Source organism: Panthera tigris, chromosome B4, assembly GCF_018350195.1.
Source record: "Panthera tigris isolate Pti1 chromosome B4, P.tigris_Pti1_mat1.1, whole genome shotgun sequence".
Lineage (NCBI taxonomy): Eukaryota > Metazoa > Chordata > Mammalia > Carnivora > Felidae > Panthera > Panthera tigris.
This window is the reverse complement of record NC_056666.1, coordinates 35,375,001-35,399,510: the sequence shown is the minus strand read 5'-3', so window position 1 is coordinate 35,399,510 and position 24,510 is coordinate 35,375,001. Positions and strand designations below refer to the sequence as shown.

General features: G+C 44.0%; 1 protein-coding gene across 2 annotated transcripts in view; it reads left to right on the top strand.

Moving 5' to 3' along the window:
• The first annotated feature begins 344 nt into the window (after positions 1-344).
• Positions 345-24,510, top strand: part of LOC122240267 (voltage-dependent L-type calcium channel subunit alpha-1C-like) — a 181,758-nt gene continuing 157,592 nt past the window's right edge. For both annotated transcript variants that reach the window (XM_042991491.1, XM_042991492.1), the window contains exon 1: positions 345-645. In XM_042991491.1, the coding sequence (XP_042847425.1) occupies positions 597-645 (49 nt within the window). In that variant the 5' untranslated portion in view covers positions 345-596. The remainder of the gene's footprint in view (positions 646-24,510) is intronic.

The window sequence follows — 24,510 nt, the reverse complement described above, 5'->3', positions numbered from 1 at the left end:
CCCTCTCCCTGCCTCTGCAGAAACAGCTCCCTGCCAGAACGGCGCTCGGCGCGGCGCGGCCCGGAGCGGCGGCGGCGCCTCTTCCTGCCTGCTAGCCCTCAGGAGTTGCTGGATCTTTTTGACAGAAAAAAGCCTACAGGGGCCTCGAGGAGGACTCGCCACGAGCGGGCAGAGACGGTTCGGCCCCCTGCTGGCCCGGGCGGACCCCCCTCCCCGCGTCCAGGGGTCCGCTGCTCCCCCACTCCCCTCCTTTCCACCTCTTCTCGCTCTGCCTCTCTCGATTTATTTTTTCGAACGGTGTAGCCGCCAGAGGTGCGGTGCTAAATTCTTGGAAGGGGCCCGGATGTACTGAGGATGCATTACAATTTCACAAAAGGAGGCAGTAGTGGAAAGGAGCAGTTTTTGGTGTTTGATGCAATAATGGGAATCAGGTAATCCTCAGAAGGGAAGAAGAAAATACTGCAGATCCACGGCTTCCTTGAATTTGCACGAAAGCCGCCGACCTCGGAGGAGGGATTAATCCAGACCCGCTTGGGGGTGTTTGGCCATTTCTTCCTCTTTGTGGCTTCTTCTCCTTTTAAAACAATTTTTGGTCAATGGTCAATGAGAACACGAGGATGTACATTCCAGAGGAAAACCACCAAGGTAAGGCTGGACCCCGCCGCCTCGCCGGGGCTCCAGCCCGGTCTCCCGCCCGGTCTCCCCGCCCTCTCCACCCCTCTCCCGCTCTCCCCCGCGCGCTCCCCGCGGCCCCTGGGCCGGTCCCTGCGGAGTTGCCCCGGGCTGCGTCCACGAAGGGCGCCGGGCAGCGGGGCGCCTCCGCCTCGCCCGAGCGGCCGGGAGCCCGGCGGGACCCGGGCCGGAGCCGCCCGCGAGCCGGAGCGGAAAATTCCTGCCCCTCCCCCTCCCCGTGCCCGGCTTCTCCAGAGCATGTGTTTCCTATGAAATTCCAGGCGAGGGGGAAAAGTTCCCCAAGTGTCTGCTCTGCCTCGCTTTCTCGCGTTTGCCTGGGAAGCCCAACTGCCCGGCCGGCGGCGCCGGGTGGGGGGAGGGGGCGCCGCCGAGCCCCCCGGGCCAGGGTCCCTCGCCTTGCTCCGGGCGCGGCTGGGAGCGCGCGCGCGCACCCCGCCCCAGGTCGGCCTCGCGCCCCCGGCCGCCGCCGGGCATCCCGCTCGCAGCCGGGCGCCCCTTCCCCCCGGCAGCGCGCTCCAGGTGGCGGGTGGGGGCCCGGGATGCAGATGTGAGACTCGGCGCCTCTCTCCCTCGTTCCTGTCTCCCTTCCTCTCGCCCGGCTCCCTTTCTCCTCTCTTCCTCTCTCCCTCTCTCCCTCTCTCCCTCTCTCCCTCTCTCCCCCCCGGCTCACCTACACCCACACCCACCCACCTCTCTACTGCCATTGACCCCGAGTGCACCCACGCCCCGTGTGTTCTTATTCGCACCCACATGTGGGCTAGCACCTGAGGATGTAAGCAGTTAGAATTCGGGCGGTGTGTGGGCTTTGCTTTTTCATGTTTTAAGGAAATAATGAAAGGGTGTGCCAAGCTCACGCGGCTGCACACTATTGCCCAGTGTTTGCCAGCATCTCCATCCTTGGCATCAAGTGTCACCAGCTCCCCCCAGTGAGGGGGAAAGGCTTTCAGGTAACTCCCCACTTCTTGGAAACTTTCTCCCTCACCCCCATCCCCATATTAACAAGTTATTATGTTTTGGCATTGCTCAGCGGTTAAGGTTATGATGGAGTGTGGAGGGTTGGTCTTGCTGGAGTGTGGCAGCCTCCAGCTTCATCTCTGTCTTGTCTCTATGGCTTTCTCTGTCTCTTTTGGGTGTAGTCTTTCCTTTTTCTCTCCCAGTTTCCCAAGCCTCCCTGTTTACAATCTTCCTTTCAATTTCTTCCTCCTGAATACCTGTCGCTGTTAGTCCTGTTACTTCCTGGGGTATACTTTAAGTGATTCTCTGAGGACCCCAGCCTGGTGTGTGTGGCGGGAGCGGTTGTCTCCATGTCTCTTTATTCCAGCCTCCTCCTGCCCCCATCTCCACCATTTGGGGACAGAGCCCCTGTCCTTTAGAGCCACCTGGCTGGTCTCTGTCCATCCTGAAACCGATTTGAGGGTCAGCTGTCCCTTTGCTTTCCAGCTGGGGTGGCAGCGTGAGGATTTTGACTTCTTGGTAGAAAGAATTTTGTCAAGGGCCATGGGTTCTAGGGTGAGCCAGGGCTTTGTCATTAGGACAGCTTCTGTCCCTGGATTTCTCGATGCCATGACCCTATCCCTCACCTGTTCTCCTGTCCCCTTTCTAGCAGATGGAGCAGTGGATGCATTAGGAGGGAGAGGGTGAGAAACACAAAGGAAAGGGTGATATTTGTGAAGTGTGGGGATGGATGTCTCCCCTCCAGGCTCTCAACTCGGTGAGCAGCCTTGAAGAGGAGAGCTCAATAGTATTGTCCTTACTATCACTAATGATGGCAGTATACTGTGGTAAGAATTATTATTCGCATAACGATAATATTAGTTTACCAGGTCCCCTCTTAGTGCAGGATAAACCCCTCTTGGCCCCTTTCCTTTCTTTTGCCCCTTTGTTCCCTGGCATCCTTCCTCCCACCCCATATGCAGGGAGCAGACATTAAAAGTAGGAGCACTGACCCTGGAAAGGTTTATGAGAAAGATGGAGGGACAGGAGCAAGTGAGCCGTGGCCGGGAGCTCTGCCTTTCCAGCAACATGCCAACAAACACTATGGCAACCTGAATTCCAGTTCTCTCCCTTGAAGCTGCAGTGATTATATAATTCACATGAGCAATTTTGCCTCCATTCCTGGATGCGGTTCTCAGGTGAAAGAGCACCAGGATCCCTGTCTCCCCTCCATTTCCCATCCCCCTTTCCCTGGTCTTTGGCATTGCCCAGGGTTTTTTTGCAGGGAGGCGAGATGGAGGGTGATGGAGGTAGGGAAGGGCAGACCTGGAAAAGCACGAATATCTACAAGGAAGGGGTTGCTGTGGTTTAATAACCAAAGGGGTGATGAAACATAATTGGGGGTTAGAGTTTCAGGAAAGAGAGTAGAGAAGCCAAACAATTACCTCAGATCAGTGATGGTGACGAACCAAAGAGTGGAGAACCGAAAAAGTTGCCAGTGGTGGGGCTTTACATTCTTCTCTTCCTGACATAGTTGAAGGCACTGGATGCACTGGCCCTTTCTCCCCAGCTTTTCAGTGCTGTGTGTGTGTGTGTGTGTGCGCGCGCGCGTGTGCATTGAGAGTTGGGATATGGAGACCAGTGGCCAGTGCATTGGGATAGCCTGAAGGTTCACTGAAGGACTGACTTTTGACCCTGGGCTTCAGGCTGGGAGTGGCTCATGTGGGCCTTGCCTCACCTCTGGTGCCCTATCTACTCGGTCCCACGCCAACCTCCCACTTTTCTGGGCTGATTTTCCATTGCAGGCTCCAGCTAGCAAATGAGTTTCTTAATAGTCAACCAGTTAGCAAATAAAACATCAGAATGTCCCTTATCTGCTGGAGACAAGGCAGAGGGGAGAAACATGTGTTCTGGGAGGGAAGACATACTGTGCTTTTCTTTTAACTACTTAGCAATACGGCAGAATAGTAATCATCATAATAAAGTAATAATAATAATGATCACAGTTAACTCTCTTTACAAATGGTCATAGACAATGTTGCTTGCACCTTAGCTTGTGTGGGTTATAGAAAGCATGACATTAGCTTCTCTTTCTCTGGGTACTGCATGGAGGAAACTGGAGAAAAGGGGCTATTGAGGCTCAAAATATCATTCCTAGTATTGCTCTGATACTTTACAGTGTATCAGAATACTACATAATAAACTATATTACAAGAACCAATTATTCATTATTTCCATAGAGCACATGCTAAGAGTATTTAAATGCACACGTGCGCGCGCGCACACACACACACACACTGAATAAGGAAAAGATTTCAGATTACACAAGAGTTTAATGCACTTTGGGGACCCAGTGAGTTGTGGAGAGGAATATTGGTAATGCAGCCCCCTAAGACTGTTTGGACATTTCTACCTCATATGGTAGAAATGTTAAGTGGAGAATTGTTCTCTACAAGTAGATGTTACAGGTATAGTACTTTGCAGATGAAACGGTGAGCTGTTAGCCCCTGCAGCTGCCTCTCAGAGTCTTGGTGATGACTTGAACTCTTCCTGCATTTTTTTCTTTGAGTGAACATTGTCCTAGGTGGGTTCATCTATGTATATAAGACTTTGGACTTAACACTGAAGCATACCGAATGGGGATTTTGAGGCCCTGCTGATCTTTGTATCCTTACTTCTGGCACAGGTCCCCACTCATTCAGGCCCTTGATACATGAATGAATGCATGCTGGTGAGAACGAATGAATGCAGACCTAGAAGACCTAAAGTGGATGTGCTTTCTGCCTCTCCCAGTAGGTGGCACTCCAGGGCTTAGGAGTCAGGAAAGGGGCAGTCTCCCTGGGTTTGGTGAGGAAAGATACTGGGAGAGTTTGGAGAGAATTTCCTGTGTGCTGTGACTCTTTGCTTATGCCTATACCTGCCCCAGTGCAGAGAACCCCAAAGACCAGTGTGTGTTCCCGTGCCAGCACACACACCAGAGGACCCCCCAGTGTGACTGAGGCCCTCAGTGACCTTGCCACCCTCTGGTAAAGAAAACCCACTTTGGATTTCTCCCACTTTTGCACACTCTTACCTCAGACTTCTGTTTACCTCTAAAACAGCATCCTACTCAGCCTTGAGGGAGCCTTTTGGGTGATTAGCTGAACTTGTTATGGCTGTATATTAATTTTCTCCCTGATTTACCATAGATGTTTTAGTAACCAGAGGGGCCAGGACTTCCCAAGCCCAGTGGAATATGAGGTGACCAGAAATTTGGGATTTGGAAACCCTAACCTATAGGGTTACAGAGCTTGTCAGCTCAAAGGCAAGAAGGCGTTTTCCTAACTTTATTAGGGGAAAAAAAAACACAAAACAACTGGGTACACTTCACAGCTGATTTCTGTTTATGAGTCTGGCTGGGCTCATGCTGGGTAATGGCAGAAAAGCTCCCGAGACCCAGGTTAGTCAGTAACTGAGATTTGTTCTAATTTTCAGTGATGTTTTCCAACTCCTGGTTGTTTCTTTTCTATCCCTTCAGTTGGCCTTCTTAGTTGTGGCAAATTCTGTGAGGTCTGAGAACCTCTTGCTATCAGGTTAAGAAGGGACGAATGAGTGGACCATAGCGTTTTCTTCCTTTTCAGTAATTCTTCCTGCCTGGTGAGGCATCTATTTGTTACATGGTAGTAACAGGTCAGCTGGCGTCATCCCCACTTTTCCTTGCTGGGACTCCAAAATCAGTGCTCCGCATTCAAAAGTAAGAGACAATTTTATTTTCCAGTATGGACTAAAGAAAACTGATAGATTGTTTGGGAAACACCTGAAGACTTAAGAGGAAAGCCAATTAGCAAATGATCGCACTAATTTAGTCTGTTTTTAGATCCCATCCTCACTGTTGCCTCAGTTAATGCTGGGCACTGTGGAGGAGAGCAGAAGACTGATTTAAAAAAAAAAAAAAGGCATGGGGAATTGTTTTGCAAAATATCAGGTGCTGAATATTTAGCAACATGAGTGCTAAACATTCTGATAATGAAACAACACTCCATGCCATGGCTGTCATTATTAAAATAATTTAGTAAACACCTGTTTACATGTACCTCAAGGTTAGATACTGTATAAAACAAGTAAAAGTGACAGGATCCCTCTGGGAAAATGGAATGATTTTCAGTGCTGTTCTAAAGCCAGGTCCATAGACTTTAACTGAACCCGGGTCAGAAAAGCAGCATGGAGGGCTGAAGAAGCGAATGTGATGGTTTCAACCAATAGCCCAGGTACTACAGGAAAGGTCTTCGATGTATTTTAATTCCCAGATGGAGTGCTTCTGTATTCAAGATGAGGCTTTACTGACCCTAGGAGGTGCACACCTAGAACATTGCCACAGACCTTGCTTCTTTCCCTCCATGGTGTAGGAGCACTTGGAGGCAGGTGCTCGTGGCAAGAAGGCAACTGGAGCGGAGTCTCGGGTTCCTAGGAGGCTTGGGACCCTGAGAGCCATGCTGCAGTTGTAGTCTGTGCCCTGTGTGGGTGGGGGCCCAGGAGGGCCTTGTAGAGGAGCAGAGTTGTGAAATGGCTGGGAGCTTCAGGAAGCCAGCTGTTGGGAGAAGGACGCAGGAAGAGGCCCAGATGACCGGGATGTGTCCAGGGTGGGGGGGTAGTTTGGGGAACACAGTTACAACTTGTGGAACTGAATTAAATCAAGTGGGGATTTAAGGGACATAAGGAAAGCAGTTTGGGCCTGGAGCTGGGGAATCAAACAGAGGTTGAAAATAGGCCCTTCCCCAGAGACCAAGTGAATGAAGGGAATAGTAAATCTGGCTCAGAGCCAGAGAATGAGGAAAGGGTGGATTAACTGGCAAGAAGCCAAAAATTCCTCCCCTTCCCAAAACCTCACCAGACCATTGCTGTCCATAACATGTTCACTTAAAAACATCTTCTTGCTGCACTGTGTGCGTGTGTGTGTGTGTGTGTGTGTGTGTATGTATGTATGTATGTATGTGAGAGAGACACAGAGAGAGGGTGGGGAGGGGGTGGTTCTAGATTCATGAGCTTTGAAGGGTTTGTCAAACAGACGTAGAATAAATGTAATGTCTCTGGGAATTTACTTTCTAGGATCAAAGCATTTTAAGGAACCTTAGGACAAACTCTGTTTCTAGTTACGAAAACAAAGGCTCCTAAAGAGTCAGTCATTCAGGCAGGGATGTGACAGAAAACAAGGTCTTCAGGCTCTTTTTCCTCCTGCTTTCTCTTGACCACACTTGGTATATGTTAAACCTGATAAGAAAGTATTGCTTAGTATTTCTGGTAAAATTTTGCTTAATCAACCTTTCAACCTCTCCCTATTCTACCTCTGTCCAATCCCACCTTTGTACTGACTTAAAATCACTTCTGAGATGTTAGATTTGGAAACAGAGTTGGAGTGGGGTGGGGGTAGCTATCATTGGAAAGGTTTAAAAATAATTTCTCAGGCTGCAGAGTAAAAGTTCATACATGTCCACAAGGACCTCCAACAAAATTCAGATCACTGTTCTGTCTGCAAACAGATATAGCTCCAAGCTGTTTTTATTTGTGTACTTCTTTTCTGTCCCGCTCTAGGCTCATTTCAGCCCCTGTGAGGGAGTGGGGTGATGAGAGGCGAGCTGTTCTGTAGGACTTCCCTTGGCGAACTGTTGGCAGTTCTTCGTGGACTGGCTTTGCTGTTGGCCAGTGCATGGAGTCACATCACTGCAGGGTAGAAACCGTGGGGACATTTAAGTTGCAGGCTGGCCAGAGGACCAGCTGCCGTGGACTCTACCTGAGTTGGAAGAACAAAGGCTTCTCCTTGCTTCTTTGTCAGGGCTGGTCTTCTAGGACAGGGCTCTGCCCAGGAGACGTTTAAATAAGGAGCCCTGGTTTAAATCAGCACATGGAAAGGAATTCATCTAGGACCTGCCTCTGACATTCCCATCATCCTTGAAGCGTTTGTTGGCTGACTTGTTTGATTCTCTTATAAATCGAAAACTGGAAGGCCTTTTAGGCTGACTTGATCTCTAGCTTTAAGACAGGGGCATAAGCTAGACTCACCCTTAGAGATGTGGCCTTTGAGATCCCTGGGGGAAACCACCATTTCAGAACATAGTGTTGTGATAATTTCATGAAATATTCACACTGCCAGTCTGCCGAGGGGGGTTTCTTTTAACACACTTGGCTACACTTGGTATTGCCCGCTTGAACCTAGCTAAAAAGAAAATAAAATAATCTTGTCTCCTGTCCTTTAGAGAACCAAGCCAAAACCCAGACAGTAAATGAATGTTCTTCCCCATATAGCCTGTGGGCAGAAATGTTGACTTGATTACTCAATTAAGCTCTATTTACTTTGTAACCATTGTGTCATGTTCAGTCATTTATATTGTTTTTTCCTTCGAAAATAATCCATGTTGGGCTAAAAAACTTTCAAAGATGTTAGTTAGCAAAAGTAAAAAATAAAATAAATAAGACTATGGCTAGAAAAATGACTGGGGTCACATTCTTTGACTTGATCTTTTTTTGAGAGTTCTGAGGAATCAAGCCTTACATTTTTCATCTATAAAATGGAGATAAGAATCCTTAGCCAGTCAACTTTACAGGGCAGCTGTGAAGCTCCGTATGGGAGAATGAGTGTAAATCACCATGCAGGTATCAATTATTCTTATCAGAAAGCAGACCACTAGGGTTTGAAAAAGCAGTGCCATGGAACAACTTTCAAAGTGTTTCAAACTACTTTGTAGGTGTTATTGGATGACTGACATTATTCAAAATTTCAAAGATGGAAATGGAAAACAAAAAGCAAGAGACCGAGGTGGTCTGGCTGATACCAGAATAAGCAAAGAAGTGAAAAATTGGTCATGATAGGCTTGGTATTTTGGTTTTCTTGACATCTGTTGACCAGTGTGAGGCCAGTAGAATCCCAGGACTGTGGGACTGTCTGAACTGCTGTTTCCAACCAGAGTGTCAGGACCCAGGGATGCAGGGTTTCCTTATGCCCACCCAGCAGCTGTCCACCTGACACGCTGCCGTCCTCTCCCACCCACAGCGTGAGGCTCTCTGCCTTCAGCCTAAGGTCCAAAGCCAAACTGGTCAGAAGTCCTTTGGTGGTACAAATATCTGAAAATAGGGCCACTGAGCAGGAAGGACACCAGCTGGGCAAACGAACATCCACTTGCTTTCCGACATGAATTGCCGAAACCTAAACACAGCTCCTTAGTATAGAAGGACAGACTGCCTGAAAAATAAAACTTTGCTTCAGATGTAAAACTTGCTTTAGAAAAAAAAAAACAACAAACCCCTATTTTTCATGAATAGTAAAAGTGCTAGAGGTTTGTAGATAAAGAGAGGGAATAGTTCCATGCAGCACTGAGACACTTACCACAATAGGAAAAGGCTTTAATTTTCCATCTTAAGTGAGAGATTAGCCTTTAGTTTCCTAAAGCAAAAAAATCTCATCATTAAAAAGGGTGCTGGAAAATTCACATTTAAGTTTGTACCTTGCTCCCCTCACTAGGCCCCCTCTCCCAGCCTCGGGTCAGTCTGTAGAGTCTTTCATGCTTTCATTTTTATTAAAAAAAAATAAGTTATATTGAAGTATAACTTCTTCCTTTTTATATTTTTAGAATGGGGCAGGAGTGATAACTACCACTTATTGAATGCCTAGTATGTCTCCAGCAGTGTTCTTTGGGCTTCATGCGCTTACTATAATTTTGTCCTTATATCAGTCCTTTGCGGCAGGTGCTAATATTTTTCAGATGAGGAAACTGAGGACCAAAGATCTTGTGTATTGTGGCCAGCATCACCCAGACAGTATTGGGGTGTTAGAATTAAATTCAGGTCTGTTAGACTTTCAAAGCATTTGTTGTTTCTATTATTTCTCTATGTGGGGAAGAGGAGAAAGAAGAACTCACTATTCATCCATTTTGGAAAAAACTACCTTGGGCTAGCCTTATGGAACCGTGCTTGGATTTGCTCTGTGGAAACTCCAGCTTCTCCTGGTCATGTGTAGTGGATAAACAATTGAACACTTGTTCTTTCTTTCTTTCTTTCTTTTTTTTTTTTTAGTATTTATTTATTTATTTATTTATTTTGAGAGAGAGAAAAGAGAGAGTATGTGTACATACACACACATACACATGTGCGCGAGTGAGTGGAGAGGGGCTGAGAAAGAGGATCCCAATCAGGCTCCACACTGCCAGCACAGAGCCCAACGTGGGGCTCAATCCCATGAACTGCGAGATCATGACTTGAGCTGAAGTCAAGAGTTGGACACTTAACAGACTGAGCCACCCAGACACTCCAACACTTGTTCTTCTTTGGTGGCTGCTATGTGGTCACTCTGCATGCCCCTCCTCAGGGTCCCATTTTCTGGCTATTCATTTATGCCCATGGTTTCTGACTGGGCCCTCTTTGGTTTTTCAGATCCCTCTGTAGATCTTAATGGTAGATCTAGACTAGTAAGTCTTGGCTTTGAGATGACCACTTCTTGGCATGGCTTTACTTCACCACCCATTCTTGGAATGTCTTCTCAGCAATTCCCTCCTGGAAAATGGACAGTCTCCATCCTCAAACAAGATTCTGACGAGTTCAGGGGACCGTCCTTGCAGCTGAGCTTTCGAGACTTCATGAATGAATGAATGAATGAACTATTTATTTTTAAATAACACCTTTGTGGAGATATAATTCAGATGCCATAAAATTCACCCTTTAAAATATACAACTTAGTGGTTTTTAGTCGTTTTACAGAGTTGTGCAACCATCACCACTGTCTAATTCCTGCACATTTCATCACCCCAAAAAGAGATGCCCCCCACTGGCAATCATTCTCCTTTTCCTCCTCCCTTCAGCCCCTGGAAACCATGAGTTTACTATCTGCCTGTATGGATTTTCATGCATTATTGTCAGCAATAATAATTCTACAATTGGAGCTCCTCTGTGTAGTCTAGCTGTTGGCAGCACATCTCATGCATTTCAGATCTAGGTATGTCGTGACAATCTGTATGATAAATGATTCAGTTAAAAGGAAGCATATGAGATTATTTAGAGACTTGCGTATCATTTACAGCTGAAATTAAGCACTTTCTTTCACTTATGGAAAGAATGGTTTTAAGATTTATTTCTTTTAACTGGCTCAGTAAAGCTAAGTGTACAAGTCACATCTATTGATAGTTGAAGGAGATGTGAATGCTGACCTTTAAATTTTTTTTATTGTGGTAAAATATATGTAACAAAAATTTGCCATTTTAACCATCTTAAATATTAAAATTCAGTGGCATTAATTTACAGTGTTGTACAACTATACCACTGTCTATTTCCAAAACTTTTTCTTCGTTCCAAACAGAAACTCTGTTACCACTAAGCAGTAACTCCCCACTCCACCCTCTCCCCAGCCTCTGGTGACTTGTGATTTACTTTCTGTCTCTATGAATTTGCCTGTTGTAGATATTTCATATAAGAAGAATCATACAATGTTTGGCCTTTTGTGTCTGGCTTATTTCACTGATGGTGTTTTCAAGATTTAGTCCATGTTGTAGCAGGTGTCAGAACTCCATTCCTTTTCAAGGCTGAATAATATCCCATTGTAAGTATATATCGTATTTTGTTTATCCATTCATCAGTTGATGGACACTTAGGTTGTGAATACACTCTGGCTATTGTGAATAATGCTGCAATGAACATTGGGATACAAGTGTCTGTTTGAGTCTTCGTTGTTAATTCTCTTGGATATATACCAGGAGTGAAATTTCTGGTTCTGAATTATGACTTTTTAGTTAGAAGAGCCCATTTCCTTGTGTGACTCCCCAAGTTTGAATCCTGCAGAGGAAAAATATAGTATTAGGAAGTTCCACTGTGTCAGTAATGAGAATGTAGTATTTTCTCTGGGGTCCCAGTGCCTATATCAGAAATTTAACAATCTAACAGCTGTCTTGATGAGGAGTGACTGATGCTGCCTCCATTCCAAGAAATAATGAACGTCACTAGATCCAGTTCAGCGTTTACCTCCATGCTGACTGGGATTTGTAACTGGACAGGAAATGGGTGTTTGGCAAGACAAAGCTATTTAGTCTGTCTGTCTGTCTGTCTGTCTGTCTGTGTCTCTCTGTCTGCCCATCTGTGTAGTCCAGGGGCACCCATGTCTGTAGAGAGCTGTATCCAGTCTGACAATCATGAGGATTGAGGTGGCTGCTGTTCCTCTGTACTGTTGGAAGGGCAGTGTGGCTGGGTTGATAGGGTCTCTCTTTCCCAGCTTTGGAGATGCTTGGGGGGAAGCCGTGTCCCAGATCTCTTGTCTACTCCTCACACCATCTGAAGTCTAGGCAAGGGAGGAAAAAAGTGTGATGGAAAAGAAACAGGGAAAAGAGTCAGGAAGAGAGGGAGAGAAGGGAGTGGATAGCAGAGGGAAAATTTTTAAACTTGATAGGTCCATGCTGGTGATTAATGGCCCAGTTAAAGATCAGGAAGCTTCTTTCCAATCTTGGGATGGCTTTTTTTGGTAATTGTCTTACCTAAAAGTAGTAATATTATCTTACATTTTGATTGACCTAAAATACCTCTTTAGTCCTTTTCATGTCTGCTATTTTAGCTGTTATTAAAAAAAAAATCCATTGAAGTAGTGGGACAAGTGTTATTATTCCTAGTTTATCAGATAAGGAAAGCTGGGCTTAGAGAATTGGAACAACTTGCCTGGTTAGGGAAGGAAAAAAAAACTAGTCAGGTTTATTTTTTTTTGAGAGACTATTTTATGTTAGACTTATCTTATGTTTATCTTTGGGGGTCGCATATATGTTATTTCATTTATTCCTTACACGAACCCTATTAAAGTTGGATAGCTTTTTGGTAACAGGATAGACTAGAATATACTTCTCCTTATTCTTGGTTTTGTGCTCTTTTTGTAGCCTGGCTGTATTATCTGTTAGGGCACTATGTTCTGATGTAGGCACAGATCTTAAAGCCTCATGCCTGCTCAACTTCACATACTTCCATGAGCCTGTGCATCTTGATTGGTGGGTTCAGCCTGGTCATAAATGTGCGCATGTGCGTGCGTGTGTGTGTGTATGTGTGTCTTAGATTAGCAGAGCTCAGTATGCTAAGACAGAGATGCAGGTCACTTCGAAGACCAATACACTTAATTTTATCCAACTGTTAGTAAATTATTCCCTTGTAGGCTCTGACTTCACATCCCCTCCCTGGTCCTGCTTATAGGTGTGTTCTGGCCATTGTCCATAGCTAAAATATTGCACAGTGTTTCTCCAAGGTCAAAAAGCTTCTGCTACCCTGTCTGGGTGCCCAGGTCATTCTGGGGCTCCAAGCTCCACATCTGAGGGGATTGCAGTGACTCACATCTCATATTTGGTCTGCAGTGGATAGGATCTTATGGCTCTGTTTTTCAGTTATTTAAAAGGCAAAAATTTTGACCTATGCCCAGCTGTCTGAAAGACCAGGAGATAAGAAGCCTTTTTCTAAGATAAGTTGACTGTGAAGTGTCCCTGAATGTGGGGTATCTCATGCCAATTGTGATGAAAATAATTTTAAGTTGTTTTTTCCCTTCCCCGAATTGGGATGGTTGGTTGTTCACAGAAAGTTATGAGCATCTGTTATCTGTAAGGCAATTTGCTCATAAGATCTCTGGATTCAAGGAGACCTTCAAGATTATAGTCTCTTGATTATCCCTTCCTTTAGGGAGTATGTAGTTTAGTAGGAGGCAAGATACACACTCACATTCACAGATAGAACTATAATAAAAGACAGACTATGCTTGATGTTACAGGGAGGTAAAGATGAAAGCCTTACTGGTTTAAAGAAGGAGGGTAATACAGTTAGATGGAATAAGTAGAGAAAGCTTATACAAAGATGATGACAGCTGGATCTTGAAGGGTGAACACAAGTGGGGTAGAGAGAGGGGTTGCACATTCACTACAAGAAGAATTGTATAGTCAATGGTATGTTGAAAGGCATATGCATTGGATTTTAAAGGAATAGTGAATTGGGTTGGATTAGAGCACAAGTTATATATGGGCAGAAGTGAGAGTCAGGCTGAAGAGCTTGCATCCCATTTGGTAGGCAGCGGAGGACCACTGAGTGAGGAGTGGTATGGTCAGAGCTGCTCTGCCAGAAGACCAGGCAGGGAGCAGAGTAAAAGATGAAGTGGGGGTGCTAAGACTGCAGGTGGGGGGACGTTTATGAGGTCATAGTCCAGGCATGAGAGGGAAGAAGGGCTTTTCTTAACAAAAGCCAGAGGGCAAGGGAATTCTTTGCTGTTGTCTATATGGAAAGGGGAGAGGGTGGATTTAGGGAGTAAATGGAAGATACTCAGCATATGTGCAGAATTAGAGTTTATTTATTTATTTATTTATTTATTTATTTATTTTAGAGTTCATTTAGAGGTGATGTTTGAAACTGTGGAAATGGATGAAATTATTAGGGAGAGGGAACAGAGAGACGAAAATGATGAAGGGGCTGAAGATGGAGTCCTTACATTCAAAGGATAGGAAGGGGAAGAAATGGAGCAGACAGAGCCAGAATGGTCAGGGAAGTAAAAGAAGAGCCTTGCTACTGTGGAGCCATGGAGGGCAAGAAGGCCAGTGCTGTCCGTATTAAATGGAGTAGTGGGTAGGGAAGATGGGAACTGAGAGAACTCTACTAGATTTGATGATTTGGGTATCAGCAGTGGACTTTGAAAGTGGGTTCAGTCAGACTGCCTGGTGCGGAAGCATGGTGGATGTGATGGGAGGCATAAATGGACCACTCTTTCTACTCTTTCTAGAGTTTTGACTGTGAAGGAGAAGAGAAGAGATGGATTTGTTGGCACATGAGAGACAACATGGAAGTGCGGGACTGTTGATGAAACAGATCTAGAAGGCAGTTGGCAGTGGGGTCAGGGACAGGAACGGGAGGTTTAACCCCAACCAAGGAGGTACAATTCTGTCTTCAGAAATAGACTAACAGTAATCAGAGGATGAGAACATAAAGAGTTGTGAGGGAGAGCTGAAAAAGGAGATATTATGGGTCTCAGGGACTACATTGCTGGATCCTGAGACAGATGAAGGCAGTTGTAGTGTAGTCTGAGTTTGAAGACACAGGAAGAGGCAACGGTCAGTAGAAAATACTATGGGACATCCCAAAGATAATCAGTAAGTGTTGCTAAGTCAGAGGAAACCTGGTTGAGGTCAGGAAGCATGAGTTAGGGGCCAGCAGTGATCAGCATTCCTAGGGAAAGTTTTTCCAGAACTGAGTTTGCCAAAGTGAGATAGGCACTAAGTAGGTCAAGGGGGCAGAGGACTCTAGTTCTGTAAAGAGATAAATTAAGCTAGAGTTGATGTGGGAGAATGGAGGTGGTTGCCTAGGACAATTGAGGTGGCTGGTGGGAATGGAGGTCTCAGGACACATAATTTTAGTAGGATTCATGAGTCTGAATCCTCCAGCCTGCCTTTGTTCTCATGGATTATTCATCAGAATAGCTGGTTGGCCACTTGAGCTCTGAGTGGATGTACAGAGGAGCAGGTGGGCTTTCTTTGGGGAACATAAGAACAGGAAGAAGATGGCAAACCTGGGTGATAGGAATAATGGCAGTGTAAGAAGAGTAGATATAAGGTGGTGGACTAAGGTGTGTGTGTGTGTGTGTGTGTGTGTGTGTGTGTGTGTGTGTGTGTGTGTTTGCGTGGAAGGGTAACTGCATGGAGACAAATTTTACTGAAGTCTTAAAATTTGGCTTCCTGAGAACCTTCTGGGCACTAACACCAAAGCAGAGAGCCCATGCTCCAGAGACCTGAGGTCATGTTCAAGACAAGGACGGAAGGAAGCAGGTGACATCAGGACTGGCATAGAGGTGGACATAAAACATCAGGTTGTCACAAGTAGTCTTAGGCATCGTGGACAAGGAGTTTGCACTTTTGGCCTCAGTCATGGCTCAACAGTAGATAGGAGTGTTCTGGACAATTCAGATGAGAAGTGCTGGCTTGGGGTGGCACTATGATATTAGTTCCTTGGAGAATTGGTTAGCCTTCGTGGAGTGTTAAGCTTTATGATTTCATATCATTACAACTGTATGTATATAAAATTCCTGAGAAAAGAACAATTTATTATTTTTTCTTTATCCCCTCCCTCTCATAACCTCCCATAACAAAAATGTTATAAACCACTGGAAAATCTCAGGCTGGATCCCATTGGAGCTTTGCAATACCTGTAGTTTCCTGCAAAAAGAAAAATATGATATCTGAATGTTTAATGAGAGGATGTAGTTTTTGGTGCCAAGGACAATAACACTCTTTGAATGCCATGGAAGTATACTCTTCTGGATGGTACTTCATCCAAGAAAGAGTTAATGACCAGGAGGCACCCCGGGCTCTATCCCAGTCCTTGTCACATGTACAGGGACTCTAGTAAGAAGTCTGACAGGCAGCCTCTGTGGACTGGAAAGCCTTGCCTAAAGGCAGTGAGAGGGGCAGTGGATGCAAAGGCCTAATGATTTGAGTAGGGGAAGGTAGGCCCCTGCACTTCCACTCATGTTCTCTGCATTGACCATCACAGTGAAATGCACAGATAGTCCAGTGGCTGCAAGTCCTGCCTTTTTCCTCTAGCTCCCTGAACCCATCCCCCACCTCTTCCACTAGACCTGACCATTGTGTGGCACAACCCCAGAGAGAAGAGTGAAGCCTTTACTGGGAAGCACATTTTTCTGCCTTTCTTAGGTAGTGAAGTGGCACTAGTTGCCGGTCTGCCTTCCCAGAAACCTCTGGGAATTGGCATGACCAGTCCTGTGGCCACATTTCACCTTGTCTGGCTTTATTTGGGAAACCTCTTTGCCGAGTTTGGCCTTTTATTCTGGAGAAACTCAAGGTGGCACTGACCCCACCTTGATCTCTTGCTGGATCTGGGCAGCAAGACTTTGGGATTTTCCCTTTTTCCACTCCAAGGAAACTTGGGCAGAATGCACCCCTTTCCTCTGAGGGTATCAGTTGGGGAATGGGCTGAGTCTGAATGCAACTGGTTTCCTCAATTCCTGTTGTACTTTCCAGACAACTGGTTCTAGATATTTCCTTAGAGTTTGACTTAGCTATCATAGAATAAAGGGGAAAAGAAGATCCTAAAGAAGAAAATGGCCTTAAAAATGTTCTTGAGTTGGATGAAGAAATGGAATAGACCTGGTGTCTCCAAGAGGTAGGCACAGCTCTTCTTTGAGACATCCACAGAGAGCACACTGGGCAGTCACATTTATGCACACTCAGCCCAGGGACAGGCATATGTCAGTGCCTCCTGAGGGGTTATAAATAGGTTGTGGTCCATTTGAAGGAGAGAGGATAAAATGGTAGTAAAAGTCATCTTTATTGTGTTTTAGGCCCAGAAGTAAATGAACAGCAATTCTAAACCTTAGGGAAGTGTTCCTTTAGCACTTGGGGACAAAATGCTTTCAATTTCTTTGGCAAGTATCTCCATGCGGTATGTGTATGTGTGTGTGTGTGTGAGAAAGAAGAGGCAGAGAGGAGGAAAGAACAGCATGACTTAGCTGGAAACCTCTGAAAGACAGCATGTTGTTACAAGGTTCAGGCATGCCTGGGTGCAAGGAGACCTGTGTTTAGATGTACCTCAACCTCTTGCTTTGGAATTTTGGTTGAATCATTTAACTCCCCTATGTCTGAGGATCTACATCTGCTACCTCTCTAAATAAATAAATAAATAAATAAATAAATAAATAAATAAATAAATAAACATTTAAAAAAAGAGAATGTCTTAGGTGATAAAGGAAGAATATAAGACAACCTTGCTCTGGAACTTCAGAAATAGTACCAGAGAAAAGGGCTTTGGGCTTAAAAAATTTTTTTTAATGTTTATTTCTTTTTGAAGGAGAGAGAGAAAGACAGAGCATGAGTGGGGGAGGGGCAGAGAGAGAAGGAGAGGGAGACACAGAATCCAAAGCAGGCTCCAGCCTCTGAGATGTCAGCACAGAGCTGGATGCAGGGCTCGAACTCATGGGCTGTGAGATCATGACCTGAGCTGAAGTTGGACACTTAACCAACTGAGCCACCCAGGTGCCCTGGGCTTTGGGGTTTAAAGGCATGGGAATGTCCTGTGTTTCCCTGGCCTAGAGAGGGGTTCTTGAATTGAGGATGCTTTATCTTACATGCAGTAGATGTGACGAAGAATTCAAAGCTGCTCCCAAGGAAGCTTTTGTGAGGAAGCTTTATTTCATCTTTTATTCTTTTCCTTTCTTCTTGGTTTCTTTCCTTAATATGGAAGCACATATTTTATAGTTCTTTCAGGAATGGTCTAGAGTGGTAAATTTCACACTTCCTCAGTCTTTGTTTGACATTGTCTTTTTTTCTTTTGTCTTCACTCATGAATGATGTCAGGTACAAAATTCTGTGGTAGTAGTTTTACTCCAGCAATTTGAAGATATTCCATTTTCTTCTGGACTCTATTGTTGCAGATGAAAAGTCTGCTATAAGCCTAAATCACTATTCTGACTTAAAAAGATACTCTTTGACTTTAGTGTTATGTGGTTTTACACTGTTGAGTTAATACAGGATTTAAAAAAATCTTGCTTAAGACTTGGTGGGATGCTTCAATCTACAGATTCATATTGTTCTCCAGTTCTGTAAAATCCTCAGTCATTTTTAAATATTGCCTCTCCCCTGGTCTATTTTATTCTAGAACTCTATTATTAAAATATATATTGATCTTTCTCATTTTACATTTTCTCTTAAATGCTCTTTCATATCTTATATTCCATTATCCCTCTTTGTTATATTCTGAATAATTTCTTCAGCTCTATCTTCCAATTCACCAGTTTTTGCTTCATTTCTTCCTAAACTACTGTTTAGCCTTTAAATGCATTTTTATTTTTAATGGCTATTTTGTTTCTAAAAGTTCTATTTTGTTCTTCCTCAAAAAATTTTTAATAGTGTATTTTTTTCCCTTTTGGTTTCTATTCCATATTTTAGATTGTTAATAATTTTAAAATATATAAATCCTATAAATCATATATATACTTTATACATATAAAGTGTGTATAGTCTATTTAAAATTGTTTCATCTACTTCAGCCCTTGGGGAATGGTTATTCTTGTATCCACTGACTTTCATTGGTGGTGGATCATTTCCTTCTGTGGCATATAAATTTTGAGTGTGAACCCATCTTCTTTGTGAATTTTTTTCCCATGGGGTTTTAAGCACCTTGAGTTGTGGAGGTCTTACAATAGTGCTGTTTTGCAGTAGCCTCCAGTGGGTAGTCTTGGTGGTTTCAGTGTCCAGAAACAGTTTTTAATATTTGCTTCTTGACTTAAAGTGCCCACAGCACACTGGTGCTTTAATTATCATGAGAAAAAAAAATTTCAGGCCCAGAATTTCAGTCAGAGATTAGTGGAACATGTATATGAAATGAATTGACTCAGACAAACAGGAAACTATTTTATTTTATTTTATTATTTTATTTTATTTTATTTCAGTTTAGTTTATTTTGAAAGAGTGAGAGAGAGTGTGTGCAAATTGGGGGAGGGGCAGAGAGAGAGGGAAGGAGAGAGAGAGAGAATCCCAGGCAGACTTTGTGCCATTAGCACAGAGCCCAACACAGGGCTTGATCTCGTGAACTGTGAGATCATGACCCTGAGCCGAAATCAAGAGTCAGACACTTAACCAACTGAGCCACCCAGGTGCCCCAAACAGGAAATATTTTAATTTTTCTACCATTGCTGCATTCAGACCCTCTCTGTTGGATCTCCCTTGCCTTTTCTATCACATTCTCTCAGGCTTATCTTTTCTTTCCACTCATATCCAGTTACTAGAATAGTCTCATTTCAATAGTTAGGACTCATGTTACAGATATTAAAAAAGTCCATAGACTATTTCAGGCCTTACCCATGGCTTTCAGATTTGTATGGAGAATAGTGTAGTGATCTATTTTTTTTTTTTTCCTTCTTCTAGCTCTTCCACTTCTCCCCTATTTCTGCACTTCTAGGATTAGGACAGAGGAGAAAAATTTAGAGGAAGTAAGGCTAAAGTCTCTCTCCTTGGTGCTGTTTCTTGCCAGAGATTGGTTGACTGTCATGTTCTGTGCTATGGTACTCATCTCAATACTGGCTCTTTGGTCATTTTTGTGGGTTCTTTGATGGTCCCCATGGGGTCCTTTATACCACAGAGCTCCCTGATGTGGGTAATGTGGTATCTCCCAGACTTCTTGTGAATCTCACAGCCTCTTTATGCTGAGGCAACCCTCTTGGGTGGAGTATTTTACAGTGGCTTCAATCCAGCCACCTTACAGTGCCATTAGCTCAGCCCAGTAAAGGCTGCTGTGTTTAGTTAAAATTTGGGACTGCAGGCAGCTTCCCATTGTTGCCCTTTCTTCTTACCCTGTCTCCAGTTCTCCAAGAATTCTCTAGAATTCTTGAGGCAGGAAGCAGGCAATGTCCTTTGGTTTTTGTGTGCACCCTCCAGACTCTAAAAGACATGGGTCAGCACTTTCCCCACAATAGTCCTCTGTTCTGGTTCCCTGGGGAGGGCATGTGGGTCCTGTCCCTTAGTAGGCATCAGGCTAGGAGGTGGCAGGCTGGTCTCTTTTTATCGCAGGCACGCCAGTCTCAAGAGATGCTCCCCTTGGTACTCACCTCACTTGGCTTGGGAGGGAGGGGGAGAGTTGGAGAAGCACACTCTGCCACAGCCCCTACCTTATTATCTCTAGGACTCCTGTTTCTAGTCCTCTGCTTATATGGGCTGGATGGGGTGATGGAGGGAGGGTGAAAGGACCAGTTTGGATACCTCTTACTTTTGCAGCAAGGTGTCTGTCCAGTACCTTCGTTGTCTGAGGAATACTTCTCATTGATTGTTCTTAGGTTTGGGGCTTCAGCTGGAATTCTGAGACAATAGGAAAAGTACTAATCAGCATCTGGTGACTCACATTTCCTTATCTCTTTCTTGGGATGGTGGGCAGAGATTTTAGACTGGGTTTTTTACTGGGGAACAGTTTTTCCAGGTTCTTGGCTTTTGCCAAGGCCTCAGTTCCCATTCTTGACTTTGTGGGGTCCCTTAGCTATGTCTCCTCCCATGTAGATGTTAAAAGCCCAGCTCTGGCTCCACATCCTCCAGGGCCATCACAGCTGTAGTGCTTCGGCTTGTTACTCAGCTTTAAGTTCTCTCTTTCTCCCTGGGACTGAGGAATTCCCTTTCTTTGTGTCAGCTCATATTGTTCAGCATTTCTCTGCATAGTAAAACAATGAATTTGGTTTAAGCTTGGCCTGCCTCATTGCCAGAACTGGAAATTTGCACCTGTATTTTATAGACCACTAATAATAATTCTACTTCCATCACAAAGATGTGAGGACAAATGAAATCATGGATGTGGACATGCTTGGAAAATTTTGACCCATTTATGAAGAAGGGGTTATTATAAATATACCTCTGCTTGGTTTGTTAAATCATTCTCCCTTGAACTGGTACTTTAGTAAAACTATATTTTTAAGCAAAACTGTCAGAAACCAATGTGACATGATGATATTTAATAGTTTACCTCCTTTAACTATCACATTCAATTTATGGCCCCTAATTATTTCCAGTCTATCCTTTGAGACTTACTCATTTAGAGTATTTTAAACTTTCTGGATGTCCATTATTTCTTCTTTTTAACATTGTGAAGTATAAGAGGTATATATTAGGTATACATTAAAACAAATTTTTGTACATTAGGTGTCTGTTAGGTATATTAAGTATATACCAGGTAATATCAGGCTGGCTCATTCTGCTTGTTTTCACTTAGGAAACCAAAGACAGATCGGACTATCAATCATCAATCATCAATCAGTCAGTTAATGTTAAGTGAGTGCTTGCTCTGAGTTTGGCACTATAATAGCCACGTAGCAGAGAGCATAGACAAGCATAACCAATTTTGACAGCCATGTATGAAGCATCTAGCAGAGCCAGACAGACACAGTGCTCAATATATTGAGGAATAAAACAGATGGGCATCTGCCCCCTGGAGCTTACAATGGAGCCACTGGCTGAATTGCATTAGGATTTCTCAGTGATAGCAACATGGTACATTGTTATAACCATACTTATTTGGTAAGTGAGTGAATCCTTCAGACTCTGGAAGTCTTGCTCAGTTTTTTTTTTTTACAGAGCGTTAGTATATAGACTGATACCATAATCCCATCAGGGATAAATTAAAACAAAAACCAAAACAAAACAGAACAAAAACGTAGTCTGGAAGTTGAGCAACTTTTGGTATGAAGGCATGAAACATAGTATGAAAAATGATTTTATGGGGCTTGTTTGCTATCTCTGTATCATGGAGGTTTGTCTCTGGTTGTCATTTCTGTGCTCTTCCATTGCTGTGGAGCTTTTTCAGATTACTCTTAGGAATCCAGAGCTCTTTGCTTTTACCTCTCCTTCCCTCTGTCAAGACATGCTCACAGAAAAAGGGCTCAGATATTCAACAGAGTCATGAAGCACTGTCCTTGTTCATCCTGGCAGTCATGGGTGTGTCTTGAGTGAACTCTGCTGTCCCTTGAAGCCAACACCATCCCTTGAGGGTGTGAGGAGAATGGTTCCTTCAAAAATCAGTTAAGAGCTCCTCCAGAAGGAATAGGGCCATGAGGACCCTGCTCAGAGGGAGACTGGAATCAACAGTTTATATAAAGTTACATCATTTTTATATCTTCTCCAAAGTATTAGCATGTCCAGCCTTTTGTCTAATTGTGAAATGAAAGATTTTGTCTCTTTTTTTTCAGGAATTCTAGACTCAGAAAATTAAGGTCAGGAGGAATTTGTAAGACTAAAATCATTTCATAGATGATTTTACTGAGCTTATGGCTTCAGATTAAATTAGTAAAGGATATAGCTAAGATGGCAAACAGGTTCCAGGTTCTGTGCTCATTCAAGACTAGTAATGGCTACCTGGACTGCCACCTGCTGAAGATGATTCTAACCATTGCCCAAACTGGGGAAAAGAGTGTAGTGATTGATTAGTGATGTCTGCCACAGACTTAGGATGGAGGTAAGGCATGCAACACACCTACTATTTTGGCTATTCTTGGTAGAGATGGACAGATGTTTAGGTTACATTTTAAATAGCCATCAGATCCAGTTACTTCTATCAAACAAATAGCCAATTCAACAGCAACAGCAAAAAAAAAAAAAATGTGTTTGGTTATAATGAAGAAAAAAAGAAAAGTCTTGTCCATTTTATAGACTTTTTCACTTTTTATTCAGGTAGGTTGTTAAGTCATAGACAATTTTTGAAAGGTGAATTAAATATGAGAGATTCTAATTTCCGATTTAACTTTCCTGGAGGAGTCACTAGATAGTACTTTGTAGTTTTATACTGTCTTTCTAAATATTTTTCAAAGCATTTCATACATAGTATCTCATTTTATTCTCCCTTGATCCCTGTGACAGATTTGTTTCTAGTGCATAGCAGAGGTAACTGTGCTCAGAGATGATCTGGCTTGCCAAAGGCAGTCACGAGCAGTTGAGAGGTTAGCCTTGATCCCTGGCTTCCTTCACATGTACCATGAAATTTCTGTGACCCCTCTGGGGTCTCCAGGAGATTTCTGCCCAGCTTATTATTGTTGATACATTTTCTAAGGTGCAGGAGACTGTATGCTGGGGCAGTGACTCAAAATAGCGTCTGTTCCCTGCTTAAGAGGTTGTCCCGTCAGCAGCAGCCTGATGAACTAGACCCCACTGCTTCGGTAAAATACTTTGGGGTTTATAGGATGGAAAGTTTTGTTTAGAAATGAAAATAGCCCATAGTCATTTGTACCCTGAAGTTGTCAGCTGATGCTGTCTGAGTCACCCCTCACCATCTTCTGGCACTCTTGAGGGGCCTCCCAGTGGTCCACCTAGAGTGGTCTGAGCGTGGCCATATTTGGCTTTCTAGAGCTTGTTGGCTTTGGAAGTGCCTTTCAACCTGCCAACACCCAAGTGGGGACCCAGATCAAGCTGTGCATTTAAATGGCCAGGCAGCAGAGAGGGCTCAAGTGGAGACATCCAAGGGATGTGGGGCCATTTACTTAACATAAATCAGCTCTCTGAGCGGGAGTGTCTTAATGCATTCCTTTGGTTATAAACAGTTTAGCGTCATGACAGCCAACATTTTCTCACCCCGCTTTCCCTAGCCCAGACCGCCATTTGGATTGTTTCTGCAACCAGGGACTTTGATGACTGCAGGGGATGGTAAGGAGGTCCTTCTGAAGAGTAGTAAGCTGTTATTTATCAGAACCTTCTTCCGGGAGTGTTTGTGCTCAGTGGGTGCAGGTGGACCCCCTCCACCCACCCTCGCTCATTGCTCCCAGTGGGTACTTTGCTGCGTGCACCACACAATCTCATTTCATCCTTACTTCCAATTTATGAGGTAGGAACTACTATTATTCCAGTTTTACAGAAAAGAAAACTCAGGTTCAAAGAACTTAAGTAATGTGCCTAAGGTCACACAAATAATAAATGATGGAGCTGGAATTTGAACCTAGGCAACCTGTTTTCTGAGCCCTTGGTCTTAAAAAGTCCTGCCATGATTATCTTGTTTCTTTTCTAATTTGTATAGTTTATTGCTGGGCTTTTGAGAGTTTTCTTGGTACCTTAAATAGCAGCCTGTATGCTGGCAGGACAAGCCTGTGGGCCCACTCACACCTCCCCTAGCAGGAGCAAAATTCGGGTTAAGAATGTGTGTTGTTTTGGAAGTGGTGTCAGCATAATGGTCTTGTCCAAACTCAGATTTAGAATAGCAAGAACCAGGATGCAAGAATCTTGGTTTGTGGTCTGTTCCAGGTTTCTCTTGGGAGTGGAAGGGCCAGGGCTGGTGTTTGGAAGTCTGTGTGTACCCATAGGGCACTAACCAGGAATCCATTTTGGTAGAAACGGGGGCTGGTATATTTAGAAATCATCTCTAGGGACTGTCATATGTGTTTATCTGCATGCTCAG